The sequence below is a fragment of the Macrobrachium nipponense genome, chromosome 1, assembly GCF_015104395.2.
Source record: "Macrobrachium nipponense isolate FS-2020 chromosome 1, ASM1510439v2, whole genome shotgun sequence".
Lineage (NCBI taxonomy): Eukaryota > Metazoa > Arthropoda > Malacostraca > Decapoda > Palaemonidae > Macrobrachium > Macrobrachium nipponense.
The window spans coordinates 57972950-57992415 of NC_087200.1; the positions used below are offsets into that span (position 1 = coordinate 57972950).

General features: G+C 37.0%; 1 protein-coding gene across 1 annotated transcript in view; it reads right to left on the reverse strand.

The window, feature by feature from the left end:
- Nucleotides 1–15762: 15762 nt before the first annotated feature.
- The window catches only part of LOC135218795 (translation initiation factor IF-2, mitochondrial-like), a 290814-nt gene continuing 287110 nt past the window's right edge, over nucleotides 15763–19466 (reverse strand). The window contains exon 15 of the mRNA XM_064255245.1: nucleotides 15763–16016. Within this exon, the coding sequence (XP_064111315.1) occupies nucleotides 15844–16016 (173 nt within the window). The 3' untranslated portion in view covers nucleotides 15763–15843. The remainder of the gene's footprint in view (nucleotides 16017–19466) is intronic.

Here is a 19466-nt window from a genome sequence, read left to right on the forward strand (position 1 = left end):
TACTCACCAACAATCTATGTTGATAAAAGATGGCGACGATTTTGCAGTGCAATCCAGTAATATAATAACGATAATGCTACCAACAGTATGCAGCGAAACATCTCTTCCCTTCGTCACAACACGTTAATACTAGTATATTCCACGTAAAAACCTTCATCTGACCTTTAGGCGTCTTTCCCATAAGAGTAAAAGAATCAGGGCTTTGGATGCCACATAATTAAACTCGTTTATATGGGTACAATTTAAAGAACGCGCCGCACACCACATTTCATAACAACAACAAACAAACGTTTGTAGGCCAGTGTTGCCAACTGGGAATGGCAATTTCTTGCTAGATTTTGTTCCATAAAAGGCTAAAAAAAACTCACATACTGTATATACTCGATACGTGCAATCTCCCATATCGTGCAACCCCCTAATTTTCACCAATAAACAGTGGTTTTGTGTTTTGTCATGTATCTCATGTATCATGCAAGTTCATAAGGTTGGTGGTTTAGCCTGCTAATGGCCGAGTCATTCAGATGTGTGCTGATGCTAGTCAATTTATGGCAATTTTGTTATTAATCTCGAGAATTGAATAGAAAATCTCAAGATTAAATAAAAATCCCAAGATAATAAAATAATTGTAAAAATAACACGCCTTGGAGTCCTTAATCATTCTCTCTCTCTCTCTCTCTCTCTCTCTCTCTCTCTCTCAGGAATAAATACGTACGTACTGTAATTTGCAGTAAATGTGTAGACATTGTGTGCGTGTTTAAAAAATGTGCAGTACACACACATTCCGATGTTTCGGTTTTTGGAATTTTTCAGATTTCGGAATGTGAGGTCAGATGCATAATCAACACCAAACTACTGCAGCAAAAACCTTTTTTCTTTTTTTCCCTTTATGTTTTTCATTATTGTTATTTATTAATTACAGTTTATTTAAATAAATATTAATATAATACTGTTAAATGAATGTGAGATAATTAAGATCACCTATAATAAAATAGTGGGACAATTAATACCATATGTTCACTAATAGGTATTTTATTTTTCAAAACAAAAAACATTCCGTAAAACAACACAAAAAATATATGTACATAACAATCAAAATATAATAATGTTTTGCAGTTCAACTTGTGAATTTTAACAATAAGTATGACTATATAATATATTTTACCATATCGATCTTGAAGTTGAAGAGTCGTAAAATTCTGAGGATGGTCCGGGAAAAGGATTTGTACTTTGTGATTACGTATCGCTACAACACCATGTGGTATTTTCATACCACTATATTGATGACGCATCGCTACGACACACTGGTGTTTTTCTTACCACTATACGTTAAAGTTAAAAACATGACATAGAATCGACTTTGTGACTTCGTTCACTTTGATATTTTTAACGATACAATAACTATCATTTGTACTACTAAAACCATCTTCACATAAGTAATTTTTCGTAAGATATGTGTTGTTGCAAAAGCTAGCTTATACATAAAAGGCTTTTATAATTTAAGTCATCTTAGATATACATATGCACCCAAACTCATTGTGGGGAAATTTACTACTGTTTCCTCGGATATTGAAATACTTTAGCATCATTCAAACACTTTAATAATATATAAGCATAAATACTAGGCTATACATATTTACATCGTATACAAATACTACATACAGTTATATACACATACTTTTATATACAAAGTTAACAGTTATATACACATACTTTTATATACAAAGTTAACAGTTATATACACATACTTTTATATACAAAGTTAATCATATGAGTAGTGATCAGACGACAGCTGTGCACTGGACTACGTACGTACTACTTGGAAGATAAAACGAACAAAAATTTTGTTGTTGTTAGTCGCCGGGATAGATTAACATTTTTCCAGAGATTAAAAAGCTGAATTTTGTTTTGAAGGTATGTCAACCGCGATATTATATTATTGTTTTCACGAAGGAATAATTATAAAAAGAAAATTATTGAGTAATTTTTGCCGTCAGCAGTCAGAAAATCACGAACATGGTAACGTTCAAACCTAGTGCCATTCATGGCGTATGTCTATAAATAGAACAGAAGCAGAGGGCAGTCATTGGATAACAGATCTCCATGGCTACCAACCAACCAATCAGGTGTTAGTTATACTACTCTGTAATTTCTAGAATGACGTTTACACACACGAAGCTAACGATGATGTATGTGTTTTGCATACAGTACGTAGTTTTAGTTTTTATTATTAGTGTAAGTATTTTACTGATTTCATGAAGAATAGAATGATTCCTTCTCATTACTTTGAATGCAAAATGGCTTGAAGATTCTTCCGCAAAAAGAAGAGAAAAAAAAATTCCTTAGAAGATGATACCTATTTACTAACGCGGTTGACATACCTTCAAAACAAAATTCAGCTCTTTAATCTCTGGAAAAAATGTTAATCTATCCCGGCGACTAACAACAACAAATTTTTATTTTGTTTTGTGTTTGATCTTCCAAAGGTAGTACGTATAGTCCAGTGCACAGCTGTCGTCTGATCACTACTCATATGATTAATTTTGTATATAAAAGTATGTGTATATAACTGTATGTAGTATTTGTATACGATGTAAATATGTATAGCCTAGTATTTATGCATTATATTATTAAAGTGTTTGAATGATGCTAAAGTATTTCAATATCCGAGGAAACAGTAGTAAATTTCCCACAATGAGTTTGGGTACATTATGTATATCTAAGATGACTTAAATTATAAAAGCCTTTTATGTATAAGCTAGCTTTTGTAACAACACATATCTTACGAAAAATTACTTATGTGAAGATGGTTTTAGTAGTACAAATGATAGTTATTGTATCGTTAAAAATATCAAAGTGAACGAAGTCGCAAAGTCGATTCTATGTCATGTTTTTCCTAAACGCATAACAATGCAGTGTATGTATGATAATTCTAAACTATTATTCACTACCAAAATAACGATGATATTTTGTATTGAAAATTAATGTTACGTATATTCCAAACATTATTACTACGTAGCATGAATAGTACTATAAAAATTTTGAAAGATAATCTTGCTGTGAACGCTACCATAATTTGATTTTCATATACGTACGTACATTTTGTCAGCTGGCTGGCCTCGCATAGATAAAATTGATTTCACTGATATGGAATTACTCCACGAATAGCCTTTTTATTATGAAGATATGACGATAATATATAAGGTAAAAAATGCTTTTATGTATTTCGTTTACGCTTCGTCGCCAATAACAAACAGCAATACTTACGATAATCTATGACAAATAGCGTTTGTATGACTTCATTGTTCAGAGAAGTTATATACGAATACTGCCAAAATAATAATGAAGTTCGAATTAATTTTAGCCTTAATGTTATTACTACTGTAATTACACTACCACTACTATTAAAATTTCTAAAAGTTTATCAAAACAAAAAATGTCGCTTTGAACGCAACCGTATACATAAACCATTTTCGTACGTAAAGGTATATGCTTACATTTTGTGGCTGGCCGCTCCGACGATAAGTTGAGTGCAATGATGTGGAATTATTCTTCGAATAGGCTATTTATTATGAAGATATGACTATAATATATATGGTAAGAATGGTTTTATTACCTTTATTGTCAGTTAATATCATAATGTGAATGTTTGTGTATGTTGGTGGTTATCGCACTGCAACTACGCTTAGCCTACCAATGAACGTCGTACATAAACCTTGAATAGGCTATTTATTTCGAAGATAGGACAATAATATGTATATTAGGTGAGAATGGTTTTATTACCTTATTGTCAGTTTAATATCATTATATGAGTCTTTAAATGAATGTTGGTAGTTATCGGACCACGGCTGAGGGTTAGCCTACCGAAAAACATCGCATACGCAACACAACAAACCCGTGATGCAGCGATTCATACCAGTGATGTAACATGAGAAACGGTCCAAGAAAAAACCCGTGATTAACTGGATCCGTGAATACTGATCCGTGAATAAGCGATGCCCCACTGTATGTATGTTAACTGTTAGGTTTTAAGGAAATTATTTTTATACTGTATATTGAAAGAAAGGTGCTACTGTTAAATGGTTTCAGTTTTATTGCATTCCTGTAATAATTATCTGCTCCTAACTATATACAAACCTTTGGTCTTTACATAGGGGGGATTTACTTTCGGCAAAAGCCGGAGCCAACCGCTTAACCCTTTAACCCTTAAACGCCAAAGCGGTAAAAATCAAAACCTCTCCCGAATGCCGGGGCCGGTTTGGAGTGTGCGCGGAAGCGGAAAAAATAATTTTTTCAAAAAATCACAGCACGCTCAGTTTTGAAGATTAAGAGTTCATTTTTGGCTCCTTTTTTTGTCATTGCCTGAAGTTTAGTATGCAACCATCAGAAATGATAAAAATTATCATTATCATATATAAATAATGCGATATATGATAGCGCAAAAACAAAATTTCATATATAATTGTATTCAAATCGCGCTGTGCGCAAAACGGTTAAAGGTAACAAGTTACTTTTTTTGTCGTTGTAATGTCAATTAAATTGCGATCTTTTTGGTATATATCACATTGTAAAACGATAAAAGCAACACAGAGGAAATATTATCACAAAATGATGCATGAATTCGTAACGCGCGGACGTAAAAAAATATTTTTTTTTAAATTCACCATAAATCTAAATATTGTTATAGAGACTTCGAATTTGTTTCAAGATGAAGTTAAATGATGGAATATTACGATACTGTAAGAGTTTTAGCTTACAATTGCAGTTTTCGACCATTTCCGACGAGTTAAAAATGACCAAATGTCGAAATTTTTTTATAAATTTTTTTTATATGCAATTATTTCGGAAATTAGAAAAGCTACAACCTTCAAATATTTTTTGTTTTATTCTACATGAAATTGCGCACATTTTCATATATAAAACTCTATGAAATGCCTAATATGAAACGGAGCAAATTTTCCGAGAATGCGATGTACGCAATTCGGAGATTTATGGCGGAGAATCCGCGCGCGGAGGGAAGGAAAGCTTTTTTCATAAATTCACCATAAATCGAAATATTGTGCTAGAGACTTCCAATTTGTTGCAAAATGAAGGTAAATGATTGAATATTACTAAAATATAAGATTTTTAGCTTACAATTGTGTTTTTCAACCATTTCGGTAGAGTCAAAGTTGACCGAACGTGGTTTTTTTCTATTTATCGTGATTTATATGCAAATATTTCGAAAATGAGAAAAGCTACAACCTTCAATTATTTTTCGTTGTATTCTACATAAAATTGCGCACATTTTCATATATAAAACTTTATGTAACGGCTATTTTAAAATGGTGCAAACATTACGACAATTGCACGTATGATTTTTTCGGAAGAGTTACCGCGCGGACGTAAGGAAAATGTTATTTTTTTCATAAATTCACCATAAATCGAAATATTGTGCTAGAGACTTCCAATTTGTTACAAAATGAAGGTAAATGATTGAATATTACTAAAATATAAGAGTTTTAGCTTACAATTGCGTTTTTTGACCATTTCGGTAGAGTCAAAATTGACCGAAGGTTGAAAATTTGTCACATCATTTTTTATATGAAAGTATTTCAAAACTGATAAAAGCTACAACCATGGGTTGTTTTTTAGTTGTATTGTGCATGAAATTGCGCACATTTCCATATATAATACTTTATGTAACGGCTAATTTTAAAATGGTGCAAACATTACCACAATCGCACGTATGATTTTTTTCGGAAGAGTTACCGCGCGGACGTAAGGAAAGAGTTTTTCATAAATTCACCATAAATCGAAATATTGTGCTAGAGACTTCCAATTAAGGTAAATAGTTGTATATTACTACAATATAAGCGTTTTAGATTACAATTGCGTTTTTCGACCATTTCGGTAGAGTCAAAGTTGACCGAAGGTTGAAATTTTGGCACTTATCGTAATTTATATGGAAATATTTCAAAACTGATAAAAGCTACAATCATGTGTATTTTTTGTTGTATTCTAAATGAAATTGCGCACATTTTCATATATAATACTTCATGTAACAGATAATTTAAAACGGTGCAAAAATGATGTCAAAGTGACGAAATAATTTTTGAGATGTGTCACTGATACTTTTTAGTGCGATAGGAAAGAAATTCGCGCTTGCGCGCCTGCGTAACGATTGTAAACAAAACAACGCTTTGATCCATGAACTCCCAGCATCCCCCAAGGCGTGTGATTCAAAAGTTTTCGGCTGGTAGGCCTATAAGTATTTTTCCGCGAATTTTTAAAAAACATTTTTTGAGTCGTATGGTACGTCCATTCGGCATACGGGGGACATTTTGACTCGACGTTTAATACGTCCATTTGGCATTTAAGGGTTAACGCCGACTGGACATATGGTACGTTGATAAAAAAAGTTTTTTTTTTAAATTCGTGGAAAAATACTTATAGACCTACCAGGCGAAAACTTTTGAATCACGCGCCTTGGGGGATGCTGGGAGCTCACGGATCAAGGCGTTGTTTTGTTTACAATCGTTACACAGGCGCGCAAGCGCAAATTTCTTTCTTATCGCACTAAAAAGTATCAGTGACACATCTCAGAAATTATTTCGTCACTTTGACATAATTTTTGCACCATTTTAAATTAGCCGTTACATGGAGTATTATATATGAAAATGTGTGCAATCTCATGTAGTAGAATACAACAACAAAAATACTCATGATTGTAGCTTTTATCAGTTTTGAAATATTTTCATATAAATAACGATAAGTGCCAAAATTTCAACCTTCGGTCAACTTTACCGAAATGGTCGAAAAACACAATTGTAAGCTAAAACTTATATTTTAGTAATATTCAATCATTTACCTTCATTTTGCAACAAATTGGAAGTCTCTAGCACAATATTTCGATTTATGGTGAATTTATGAAAAAAAAATTTTCCTTATGTCCGCACAGTAACTTTCCCGAAAAAATCATAAATTTTTTTCTCCGATTGTCGTAATGTTTGCACCATTTTAAATTAGCTGTTACATAAAGTTTTATATATGGAAATGTGCACAATTTCATGTATAATTCAACTAAAAACAACCCATGATTGTAGCTTTTATCAGTTTTGAAATATTTTCATATAAATAACGCTAAGTGCCAAAATTTCAACCTTCGGTCAACTTTGACTCTACCGAAATGGTCAAAAAATGCAATTGTAAGCTAAAACTCTTATATTCTATTAATATTCAATCATTTACCTTCATTTTGCAACAAATTGGAAGTCTTTAGCACAATATTTCGATTTAGGTGAATTTATGAAAAAAAAAAGAAATAAAAAATTTTCCTTACGTCCGCGCGGTAACCCTTCCGAAAAAAATCAGAAATTTTTTAGTCCGATTGTCGTAATGTTTGCACCATTTTAAATTAGCCATTACATAAAGTTTTATATATGAAAATGTGCGCAATTTCATGGACAATACAACTAAAAATAGTTGAAGGCTGTAGCTTTTCTCATTTTTGAAATATTTGCATATAAATCACAATAAATAGAAAAAAAAACACGTTCAGTCAACTTTGACTCTACCGAAATGGTCGAAAAACGCAATTGAAACAAATTTGAAGTCTCTAGCACAATATTTAGATTTATGGTGAATTTTTAAAAAACTTTCCTTCCCTCCGTGCACGGATTCTTCGCCGCAAATCTCTGAAATGCATACGTCGCATTCTCGTAATATTTGCTCCATTTCATATTAGGCGTTTCATAGAGTTTTATATATGAAAATGTATGCAATTTCATTTAGAATACAACAAAAAATAATTGAAGGTTGTAGCTTTTTTCATTTTCAAAATATATTCATATAAAAAAAAAATTCGACATTCGGTCAACTTTAACTCATCCGAAATGGTCGAAAACTGCAATTGTAAGCTAAAACTCTTACAGTATAGTAATATTCAATAATTTTTCTTCATTTTGAAACAAATTGGAAGTCTCTAGAACAATATTTCGATTTATGGTGAACTTTTGAAAAAAAAAAAACTTTTTTTTTTTTTTTTTTATGTCTGAGCATTACTAATTCATGCATCATTTTGTGATAATATTTTCTCTGTGTTGCTTTGATCATTTTACAATGTGTTATATACCAAAATGATCACAATTTAGTGTTCAATACAACGAAAAAAAATTAACTTGTTAGTTTTAACTGTTTTTCTCACAGCGCGATTATAATACAATTACATATGAAATTTTGTTTTTGCGCTATCATACATTGCATTATTTATATATGACAATGACATTTTTTTTCATTTCCGATGGTTGCATACTAAACTTCAGGCAATGACAAAAAAAGGAGCCAAAAATGAACTCTTAATCTCGTAAACTAAGCGCACTGTGATTTTTTGGAAAAAATATTTTTTCTGCTTCGGCGCTCACTCCGAGACCCCCTCGGCATACGGGAAACGATTTTTATTATGCCCCTTGGGCGTTAAAGGGTTAACTAAGAACAAGGTGGTTATTGGTAGCTGACTATCGATGGAAGGGGAGGAATCCCCGCCATCCAGTTGGTAAGCATTCACTTCTTTTGGCCACATCTGAGACAGACATCTTTTGCTGCCTGCTGTTCGATTTAATTTTTAATTATCCTTCGTTCATATCATAGACCCCCTTAAATAGAAGGACTAGTATCTTGCACTCTCGGGTTGCGAAACTTGGTCCCACTATTTTATGACGTAATATGTTCACTGTATTTTAAACAATGATTTGTATGTATGTAAACAATTATTTGAATGTATGTAAACAATGATTTGAATGTATGTAAACATTTTTTACATTTATTCACTTTTAGTGCCGTATGTTAGTCATAAAATGGGCCTATTTAAGGAGTTTATGTTTTAGTCGAAAAAGGAATGTAATCTAGCAACATATTGATAAACTAATTGCCAAAACTGTCTTAGACCATAATTGATATAATTTATTTAATTTTGTTTCAGGGGTTTCTACTAACAACGCACAATTCCTAAGAAGTGTAATATCTACGGATGTCGAGGAAATTACAGGGATGAACCATACACCAAAGTAGTATAATTTCCAACTGATGAAGTGGAGCGAAACCGTTGGATCGATGCTATGCCAAATGAGCGTTCCAGTTTGCTACAGCTGAAGCAGATCTATGCCTGTGCTCATCATTGTAACTGTGAATGGATTACAGTTAAAGGAGGGAAAAGACCAAGTCATCCACCATCCATTTTCCCTGGAGTTTCAAAGTCATGCTTAAAGCATGTCCCCTCAGCACCCAGAATTACAACTGCTTCAGCAGAGACCCGAGCTGAAAACGAAAGACTCCGAAATGAAGTTGTGGATAAGATCGGCGACTTTTATTATTCATTTTTGTAATGACATCCAGGAGCATATCTCAAAGGATTATCGTATTGTTTGTGATAGTGATGATATTTACATTTCTAAAACTGATGCAAAGGGCCGTTCCGTTATCCAATTTCTCCATTTGCAACATGTGAAATCGTCATTTGGGTTTTTGTATCTTAAATGCGTTGAGAAAATGGAAAGGAAATACCTAAGACATATTTTTCTAAAGCTGGTTGTCTGCAAAAGAATAGCCTTCTCAGTAAATGTCCCAGTTTGATAAAATTATGTCATGCATAACAGAGTATGAGTTCAAAGATGCAGACTATCTGAAAAGTGCAGTACAGGAATTGAGCCATATGAGTTGTTCTGATTCGCCTCATTTTCAGTTTCTCCATTCTCAGTTACAGTTATTACTCACTCATCCAGAAGGCGTCGCTTTGACAGAAATCTTTATGTTCTTGGTGCCGAACTCCATAACATTTCACCAGCTGCATATAAAATGCTACGAAAGTCTGGTTCAATTGTTTTTTTACCTAGAGTGTGAACTGTTGAAAAAACTTCTCTCCTGTAGTCTACATGATAAAAACTTGGAGCAACTTTTTCAAAAACTTAAACCTCAGCAGCGTCTTGTCAACATTCTTTTTTGATGAAGTGAAGCTCACAGAAACACTTAGGTACTCAGGTGGTCGTGTTGTTGGTTCGCTCAAAATGGTTCTTGTGATACCGAAGTTCTCGCAACACATGCTTTAGTAATTGAAGTTGTCTGCCATTTTGGTGGCCCTAAATATATACTACGCATTTACCCTGTTGCAAAACTTAATTCAGATCAACTCAAGGAAATTCTGGTAGAAGCTCTAGTAGCGGTTAGCGATGCTGGTGGTACTATAATTTCTTGTGTAGGTGATAGTTGCAACACAAACGTTGCAGTTTATGGTAAATTAGGAGTGGTCCTGGTAAAGCTTTCATAAATGCTATAAATTCTCATGCTTTCCTTGTTTTTGACTATGTTCATTCTTTCAAAAATGTAAGAAATAATTGGATAACCGTTCAGGATAAGGAACTTTCTTTCATAAAAAGATGGAAAAACATATGTTGCACGATGGAAGGACATAGAAGCACTGTACGATGAAGACAGGAGAAACAGCATCCGTCTAACCAAGATCACATTCACAGCTGTGTACCCAAAGCCTTTGCAGAGACAAAGCGTGCCTTTTGTTTGTCAAACCTTCAATGACAAAATTGTTGCTGCCCTTTCAACTCTAAAGGATAAACTTGGCATTAGCGAGGGCACCATCATTTTTGTTAAGCTGATCACTGAGTTGGTTCCACATGATGAATGTGAAAGATCGGTATTCCGGTATTAACATGCGTGATGATTGTCGTCAACCACGGACCAATAATTGCACTACTTTCAAGAAACTTAATGAAAACCTTGTGGATGTTATGTCCTCTTGTGCATGGTCAGGTGGTCGAGGTCGGACGCAAAAGCTCACAAAGCAAACTGCAGAGGCATTGGTGCTGTCTACAAGAAGCCAACATTGAGGCTGCAGAGTGGCTATTGACTCAGTACAAGTTCACCTATGTGCTACCTGGTGTGTTTGCTGATGAGGCCCTTGAAAAAGTTCTTTGGCCAAGCCAGACAACGCAATGGGGGTAATTTCTACATTGACATTGTAGATATCAAGGCAGCTGCAGCAACCAAGAACCTCCATGCACTTTTGAAATACGAGTCTACGCCGCACCAGTCTAATGATGTGCCTTGTACCTCTAACATTTGCATTGATGATTATCACTTTGACATCACTATTGCTGACACTGAAGACCTAGTTCAATCTAATGACAGTATCAAACATAAAATTATTTTTCTAGTGGATATCTGGAACACAAATTTCGAGGTAATATTTTGAGTGTCGAAACTGAAGATAACGACGACCATCATATTAATTCAGAGTTTCTCACAAACTTAAGCAGAGGTGGACTAACTGTACCTCTACTCTCAACAGTGCATTTTGTACACTCAGCCTATAAACTTTTTGATGAGTGCAACTTGCATTGCTGCCGAGCTCATTCCAGCCAAACTTTATCTTGTATCGATATTCCAATGGTTGCAATTCAAGGAGCATGCCTTACTCTGTCAAACATTTTTTTGAAAGCATTTGTGCTAGACAACAGTGATAAAGAAAGACACCTTGGCTGCTTGAGAAGAAAAGAAAAACTATCTGCTAAAACTAAACATATACCTAATGTTATTTATATTATGGAATGTTTTTTTCAATGATTTTGTTTCTAGAATAACTATATTGTTTGCCTTAGACATGTTCCTGTTGTTTCTCCAGGCTTAACTGTTTATATATGGATTTTGGTTTTAATTCAGTGACAGGGTAACTTAAGGTGTGTTTTCCATTGCTTTAATTGAGAGAATATACAATATTCTGTATGATTTTGTGTTTTTTATGAGATTTGACCTTTAAATGACCTAGATTTGACCTTTAAATGACCTTCAGATGACATCGTAGGAGGTTAAAAGTATGACAAATGAACTCTTCGCCCTTCAAAACCCTAAAGACACCAGAATGAAGGTTCTATCATGTATTTGACACAAATTGTGGGTGGGACCCAAGTTCCAACTTGGGACCCAAGTTCCAGATACCGAGCATAGAGGATACTAGTCCTTCTTTTAATTTAAGGGGTCTATGGTTCATATACGGAACAAACCTTGGTCTTTGTTATTCTTCATTTATATACGGAACAAACCTTGGTCTTATTTTAAGCATGAATTCTCTGGCACTAACTGGAGTCCAGTTATAAAAAAAAAAAAACAAGGAGTTGGTGGCAACTGGCATCAGCCAATAGGGGAGGAGGAGGAGGAAGCTATGTGACCTGCTTAAACCCAGCCATGCATCATCAATTCAGTTTCTCTCTGTCTTTGTAGGTAGACGGTTTGGTGTCCATCTTTCACAAGAAGCCAGTTATTTTGCACTTCCTGCCCACTTATGGATGTGGCATTCTGGTTTTTTCTTTATTTGTTTTTTTTGTGTGCTTTCAAACTGTTTTACTTGCATTTCCCAAATGCAAACCCATGTTTCAGGCAAGCCTTCCAGGCATCAGAGACATTGTCCTAGAAATGGTAAAAACCCTTGTTGCTGTTACTTGTCTCTTTTGTTACTGACCCACCCCACTTGTAGCAAATGTAGGTCTAACATTGGCAATGTAACCCATGTTCTGTTTGTTGTCTTTGGTCTCCCGAGCAATGGAAGAGATTTGGTAATAAGAGGCAGTATAAGAGGAAATCAACAGCACCATCTTGGGAAGGCTTCTCTTCTTCTTCTTCAATGGCTGACATTCCTATTCCTTCTTGTTCAGCCTCTTCCTTACCAAAGTCTCCTCTTGCTGCTGCTGCTTCTCACGAAGATTATTCTCCCTCTCATTCTTCTTTGGCTTCATCCTTAGAAGATTTGAGGGGGGAATCTAATATCCTTCCCGAGAGGGAGGAGGCTACGCCTTTTGTTTCCTTTGTTTCAGATTCTAAACCAAACGAGGATGGCTGTTTGGGTGTCTCTAGGCCTACAGGGTTCCCCCTCCTTGGATGGTCTTCTCTCGCATTTCTTGGCGGCATGTACCCCCCCCGTCGGCCACGTTGGAAGTCCCACCCACCTCCAGGACTACATTACTTTGACTCTCGTGTGCTGCCTCCTAGTGGGACACCGGTATCAACGTCGATGCTTACTGGGTCACCCTTTACCACTCCGCCAGTGAGGACATTGACCAGTGCTGCCATTCGAAATGTGACATCACTCCCAGCATCCTCTCGGCTCATGATGTCAGCTTTGGTGGCGTCTCTTCCTTCTGTTGTTGTGATGTCATCTCTTCCTCTTGCTGAGCCATTGGAGACTGTGTTTCAAGCTGTTCAAAGGACCCGCAGGAACTATGCTTTGTCCCGTCATGGCTCTGGGCTGCTATCTGAAAAGGACTCGTCAACTTAGACGTAGATGTCAAAGACTTTTTGTCAGTACAGGCTGTATCAAAAAGGAAGTTTCCAAATACACATTGTCCTTCTGGCAACGTGAGGTGATTACTCAGGCATATTCCTTGCTTCCTAGTTCTGTTACAGAGACTGTACACCCTAGGGTCCACGACATCAGAGGCTTTAGTTCCTCTCTCGCTTTTTAAGAAGATGTCTGTTCAGAATTTTGAACGCTAGTTCTTAGCTATGTCAAACCAAGTTCACTCCCTTTTATCTGAAGAATATTGCCCACAGGTCCTTGGACACATTTTCCTTGAGCCCTGTGGTGGCTGCCCAACAGGTTGTGTAGCTCATCTAGCCCCTGACAGGCCAATTTGTATCTTACCTAAGATGCTTGTGTGGAAGAGAGAATGAGTGAGTTGGTTGGTCTTGTTTGTTCCTTTCTTCATCCTTTGAGCAGGTCGAAGAATAGACACATCATAAGCTGGAAGTGGTCTGATAAGGTTGAGTTTGGTAGTCATACTGGTGATAGTTATATGTTATGTTCCTATACAATAGGCAAGTCTACTTCTCAGTAGCATAGGCTCCTCCCTCTAGCAAGGGAGTGGGGAGTGGTGACAAATCCTTGTGGCTTGACAGGTTTGTTACTGGAACAGACAAAGTTCTTATCTTTCAGGAGTGCAATGAATCTGGCTATACCCCATTGTACTGAACCAAACAGACTGAGTTTTTGGGTATTCATCTACCTATTCTCTCAGGCTATGACCCCCTCCTTTAGAACTCATTCTCCTAAGAAGGATGGTTGGGTGGGCTGAACCCCAAGCCAATTCAGGGTACTTCTACCTCCCTTCAAGTATTTGTTGTATTAAGAACGAAGGTTTGTTCCGCATATGAACAAATGGCTAAATTTTAATCAATTTGCATTTTTCAAAGGTTACAAACCTGAGGTCTTAAAGTTATATTGCCCTCCTCTAGTCACCCCTCTTGTGTACTTGGTTGGAAGAAAGACATGCATCACGAGGTCCAAAGCTTGGTCAGTGACCAGCTTCCACCTCATATATGAATGGGTTGCCAGATGCCACAGATACCTTGCTTTACAATCTTTGATTGTTTTAACTGGTTTCCAGCTGGCCCTAGAAGACTATCCTATTCTTAAAACCAAAGGTTTGTAAGTTATGAAAAATGCAAATTGATTAAAAATTTGCCTTATTCCAAAAGGATGTTTTTCCATTCTTATATACAGTTTTAATAAAAGGTAACCTTTGAATACATAAAACTAAACTTTCATCAATGGCCAGCTTTTGGAAGGGATAAAAATATTTTTGAACCGTTCCCTTATCATTTTTGAAATGTAGGATCTTCTGGCTCTGCCAGGCCTATAGGTGTTTCCTGATCTGCCTGACAAACTCCAAGAAGCCTTTCTGGTCTTCTTGAACCTCCAGCTGAGAGGATCTTATGTCCTATCTCTTTCCTGACTATCCCTCACTGCCTCTGCTCCCAAATGAGATTGCTGAACTACTTTTCAAGGAGGGCTGAAGGGCAGCACTGCCAGAACTCCTACTGTTATGGCCTCTCTCCTTACTCTTGTCTGTGGGGTGCCTTTCTGGCAGGACCCACTGGAGTAATCTGATTCTGTCTGTCAATGCTCTGCTTTTGGGAGCTGTGATTAGAGGGGCGGGACCCTATGCTTCCTGTCTCAGAAGGTGACCTGTCCTTTGATCTGCTTTGGAATAAGGATGGGACTCTCCTGCTACTGGAATGTCTGGTGGAGCAGCTGCTTCTCTGGTGAATGTGGGGTGACAGGGCATGACTACTAGCCCTAGATCAGTTCCTCCTCCTCAAGCTGCTCTGTTGTGCTGTCCTGCTGCTGCTGTGGGATGAATGAAGTAAGGCAGGATGCTAATGAGACCAGAGAAAAGACATTGCAAAAAATGAGATTTTACCATCTCAAATTGTGAGACATCATACAAAGTGAAAATGCTCCATATCATACATACTGTGACAATGCAAAACAAAATGAGATTCTACCATCTCATGTTACTAAGCCAATTATTATTGGTTAGAAAAATAGTAAACGAGACTTAAGCAATCAAAAACTACCCCATCATTGCCCATATTACACATATTACTGTTTTGACTAAATCCAAATAATCTTGTAAGTCACGGAAGTACTAAAGCTTAAAACTTATTACTGTATATGATATTTCATGGAAGATTTATTTATAATTTCTTGTTATGGTGGCAGGCCTGCATCATCAGCTGAGCATCACTGTTACCTTTGGAAACAGCTAGACTTCCCGCAACAGCAATTTAAGCATTCATGTAATGCACATTTGGAAATAAGTTGCTATCACATGTAGTACTCATATTTTACATGGACCACTAAATAAAAAATACTTTGAAACATTAAGCGGAATGAATAAAGGTGAGCAAAATTAAGGTGTAATTTCCAAAGTACAAACACTCAAATAATTTTACCTCTGCTTCAAGTAACTTTACTTTCACTTTATATAACAACTGTTCTGTACACAATTACAAAATGAAATATGCTTAAAATCCTGGATCCCAGTCTGTTACTTGTTTTACTTTATTCACTGCATAGCATAGTATTGTGTCTCCTAGTTCAAATCGAACCTCTTCGTCTTGAAACATCAGTCCACATTCCTTTTCTTTTGGAATAGATTTCACTTCTGATTTTAGATGACGCATAGATTGAAGCTCACCTGAAATTATATGTATCATATTAAAAAGTGACGTCAATGTTAATAACAATACTACCTGTTAGCTTTAAAGCAATTCTAATTAAGATTCATGTCCTAAATACTATCCGCTCTATCAGTAATATTATCATAAACTGAATACTCTCCTATTTTTATGATGGAAATTTAATTTTCTTTGCATCCAAAGACAAAAATAAAAAAATGAAAACTAAAAATAAATCAAAAGGTCTGAAGTAGAGCTCCCAACAAAAATTCAAAAAGAGATGGAATAGTAAATGTCTTGAGATGAATGGCTCATTCAGTGGACAGTAAAAGTATTTGCAAAGCCAAGAAGAATGCATTGATAAAAATATTAGACGCTGGGGTGATACTTCCAATTTTGGAGGTGCTAAAATGAAAATACGTAGTAAGAATTTTTAATTAATTCAATACTGTACTACTACTTTGATAAGTTCCACTTTTAACAGTGTGATCAAACTAAAGATGGATGCCTATGAGTTGTTACACAATCTGTGGAACAGGCATCTGTCAATGGGAATTGTGGCAAATCTGCATTAGCCAATGTGTTAGTATAAATTATTCATTTGATCCTAATCACCTCTACCTAAGCAGGCAGATCTAACCTTTGATTAATTTACCTAACAAATTATGTGCTTCGCTGATGTCTTGTTTTAAGTGACCATCCCAAAGAGTTGTCACTAAAGGACAATTGTGAGCCTTGAGCTTGTCTGGGGTTCATGATAATGTTTGGGATTTTGGATGATTTTTTGTTCCAAACAAGTAACATAACTGTTGATCAGAAAATATGACTACAAAGAAGAGCACAAAAATGAGACTACTCTCCAAGATGGTTAAATAAAGACTGACGTGTCACGAGGTCCCATACCTGGTCGGTGACCAGCTTCCACCTTATATACGCCTGAGTTATCAGATGCTACAGATTCCTTGCTTTACAATTGTTCATACACGAACAAACCTTCGTTCTTAACAATAGGATAATTTTCTAGCGCCTAGCTGGATCTGGTTAAATCACTGATGAAAAGCAATTAATCTTGTGAGATCTAGCAACACGTGCATATATCAGGTGAAAAGTGGTCAAGGACCAGGCACATATGCTACAGCGTTCAGTCTTTTTCTTAACCCTTAAATGCCTATTGGATGTATTAAACGTCGACTAAAATTGTCTGACAGGTGCTAATCGGACGTATGATACGTCGACTACAAAAGTTTTTTTAAATATTCGCGGAAAAATAGTTATAGGCTTAGTTTGCAAAAAATTTGAAATCACGCGCCTTGAGGGATGCAGGGAGTTCACGGATCAAGCTGTTGTTTTGTTTCCAAGCGTTACCCAGGCGTGCATGCGCTAATTGCTTTCTTCTCGCACCAGCAAGCATCAGCGACGCGTCGTCGGAGAGTGATCTCTTGCCGCATTCGTGTTTTGCAGAACTTTTGCGAGTGTTAGAGTATTTGTAACGTAACAGGACGTTCACAGAGATGTCCCAACGTCGTCAGGAGTGTGAAAGGTGCGTATTGACTGTCAGTGGTGATCGTGTGAGGCAAGTTTTAAGACTTGGATGCTGGAGAGGGACCAAGCACTTAAGGTGACCCAGCTTTCCAATGCCGTGTTGTGTGGCCAAAAGTGTCCAAGGACCACATCCTGTGCCTTTTACGACCTCTAGGAAGCATCGGGGTGTCCTGAGGCGCATTCGTAAACATTTGGGAGGCCTCCAACAAAAGGACATAGATGAATACTTGTTGGAGCTCGATCAAGAGCAGGTTGAAGGTCCTCATTTTGATGGCAGTTGGTCATCTAGTGACGAGGACATCACGCTCGATGTCAGTGATGATGAATATTTGCCCCCAATGTCCGTACGGGAGCCACAGCCTGGAAGTGAGCTGGAATTTAGTGTTTTCAGTGCCTATGAGGGAGAGTGAGGAGGAGGCGCCGATTTTTTCTGTTGGGGACATGACAGAGAGCGAGGGAGATGGGCCAGTGGGGGAGGGGGGTTGCGAAGTCGTGCCCGAGCACGTGCGCATGCGCGCATGGGCCTGTAGATGGTCGCAACATCGCGGTAGTCTAGGTGAAGGCCGTTCGTCCGAAAGTGATGAGGGGTGGTTGGAGGACCCCTCCCCACCTAACATGCATTCATTCATCTCTTCCTGATGCGGGAATTGCTGGAATACCTCGTTGCAGAGATGGCGGATTACGCTTGGTACTGCCGTGACGAACTGCGGACGACATTGTCGTATCGCTGGCGGGGCTGCAACCTCATGGACATGGCGAATTTTTTGGGGCTCCACATTTTTTTTGGAATGATGCCTGCTGCCGATGTCAGGCAATACTAGAGGTGGAATTTTTTTTAAGTACGCCGAATGTGCCCGGCATTATGGCCCGTGTTAGTTTCTTGGCATTGGACAGGTATTTCAACGCCTCCAACCGAAGGGCCATACCCCAGAATAACCCCGACCGCCTCATCTTAGTCCGCCGTGTTGGACTACATTCGTGAACGGTGCCAGTTTCTCATGGTACCTGGCAAGAACCTTTCTTTGGATGAGGGGATGATGCCATACAATGGACGTCTCAGTATAAAAGTGTAAAATCCCAAGAAGCCAAAGAAATATGGTGTAAAATTATTTTTTATTATGGAGTCCAACACTGGATACATCGTGGACTTCTCTGTGTATTCTGTGGTCTTCTCCATGCTGCGTGACACTGTCTTCGGTCTTGTGAATCGTTTCCATAACCAGGGATACCACCTGTTTATGGATAATTATTATAACTCGATATCTCTGGCCCAGGAACTGTATGAAACAGGTGTGCACGTCAGTGGTACCCTTCAGTTGGTGCGTGGGGCCTCGAATGTCCTAAGAGGTTCGCTAGCAAGCTGCAACATCTAGCAAGAGGAGAGACAGAGTGACGGCGAAAGGGAGATATCTTCGTCATCTGTAGGAAGGGGGTCCGACTCCTGTCCATGATTACGAGGAGTCATGAGCCCATCCAAGAAGAGATCGTCCTAACTGATAGATTCGTTAGTTTTGATGTATGTTCTCTTTTTACTAAAGTCCCTATAGACTTTATTTTAGAATATCTAAGTAATGAACTAACTCAGCATGAATTACCTCTACCTATAAATCACATTATTTCACTCACTAGGTTGTGCATTTGTGATTGTAAGTTTATATTCAATGGTGAATTTTATCAACAAATATTTGGCATGGCAACCCTTTATCACCACTCCTCTCAAACTTGTACATGGAATTCTTTGAAAAATGCTACTTACCTAATATCATTTATGTTCCTGTAAAGTGGTATAGATATATTGTTGATATCTTAGCTGTTCTGCCTGCTGGTATTGATGTAAATGATCTACTCTCTAAATTAAATAACTAGGTACCATCGATTAAGTTTACTCTAGAATTGGAAAAAGACAATGGCCTCCCTTTCTTAGATGT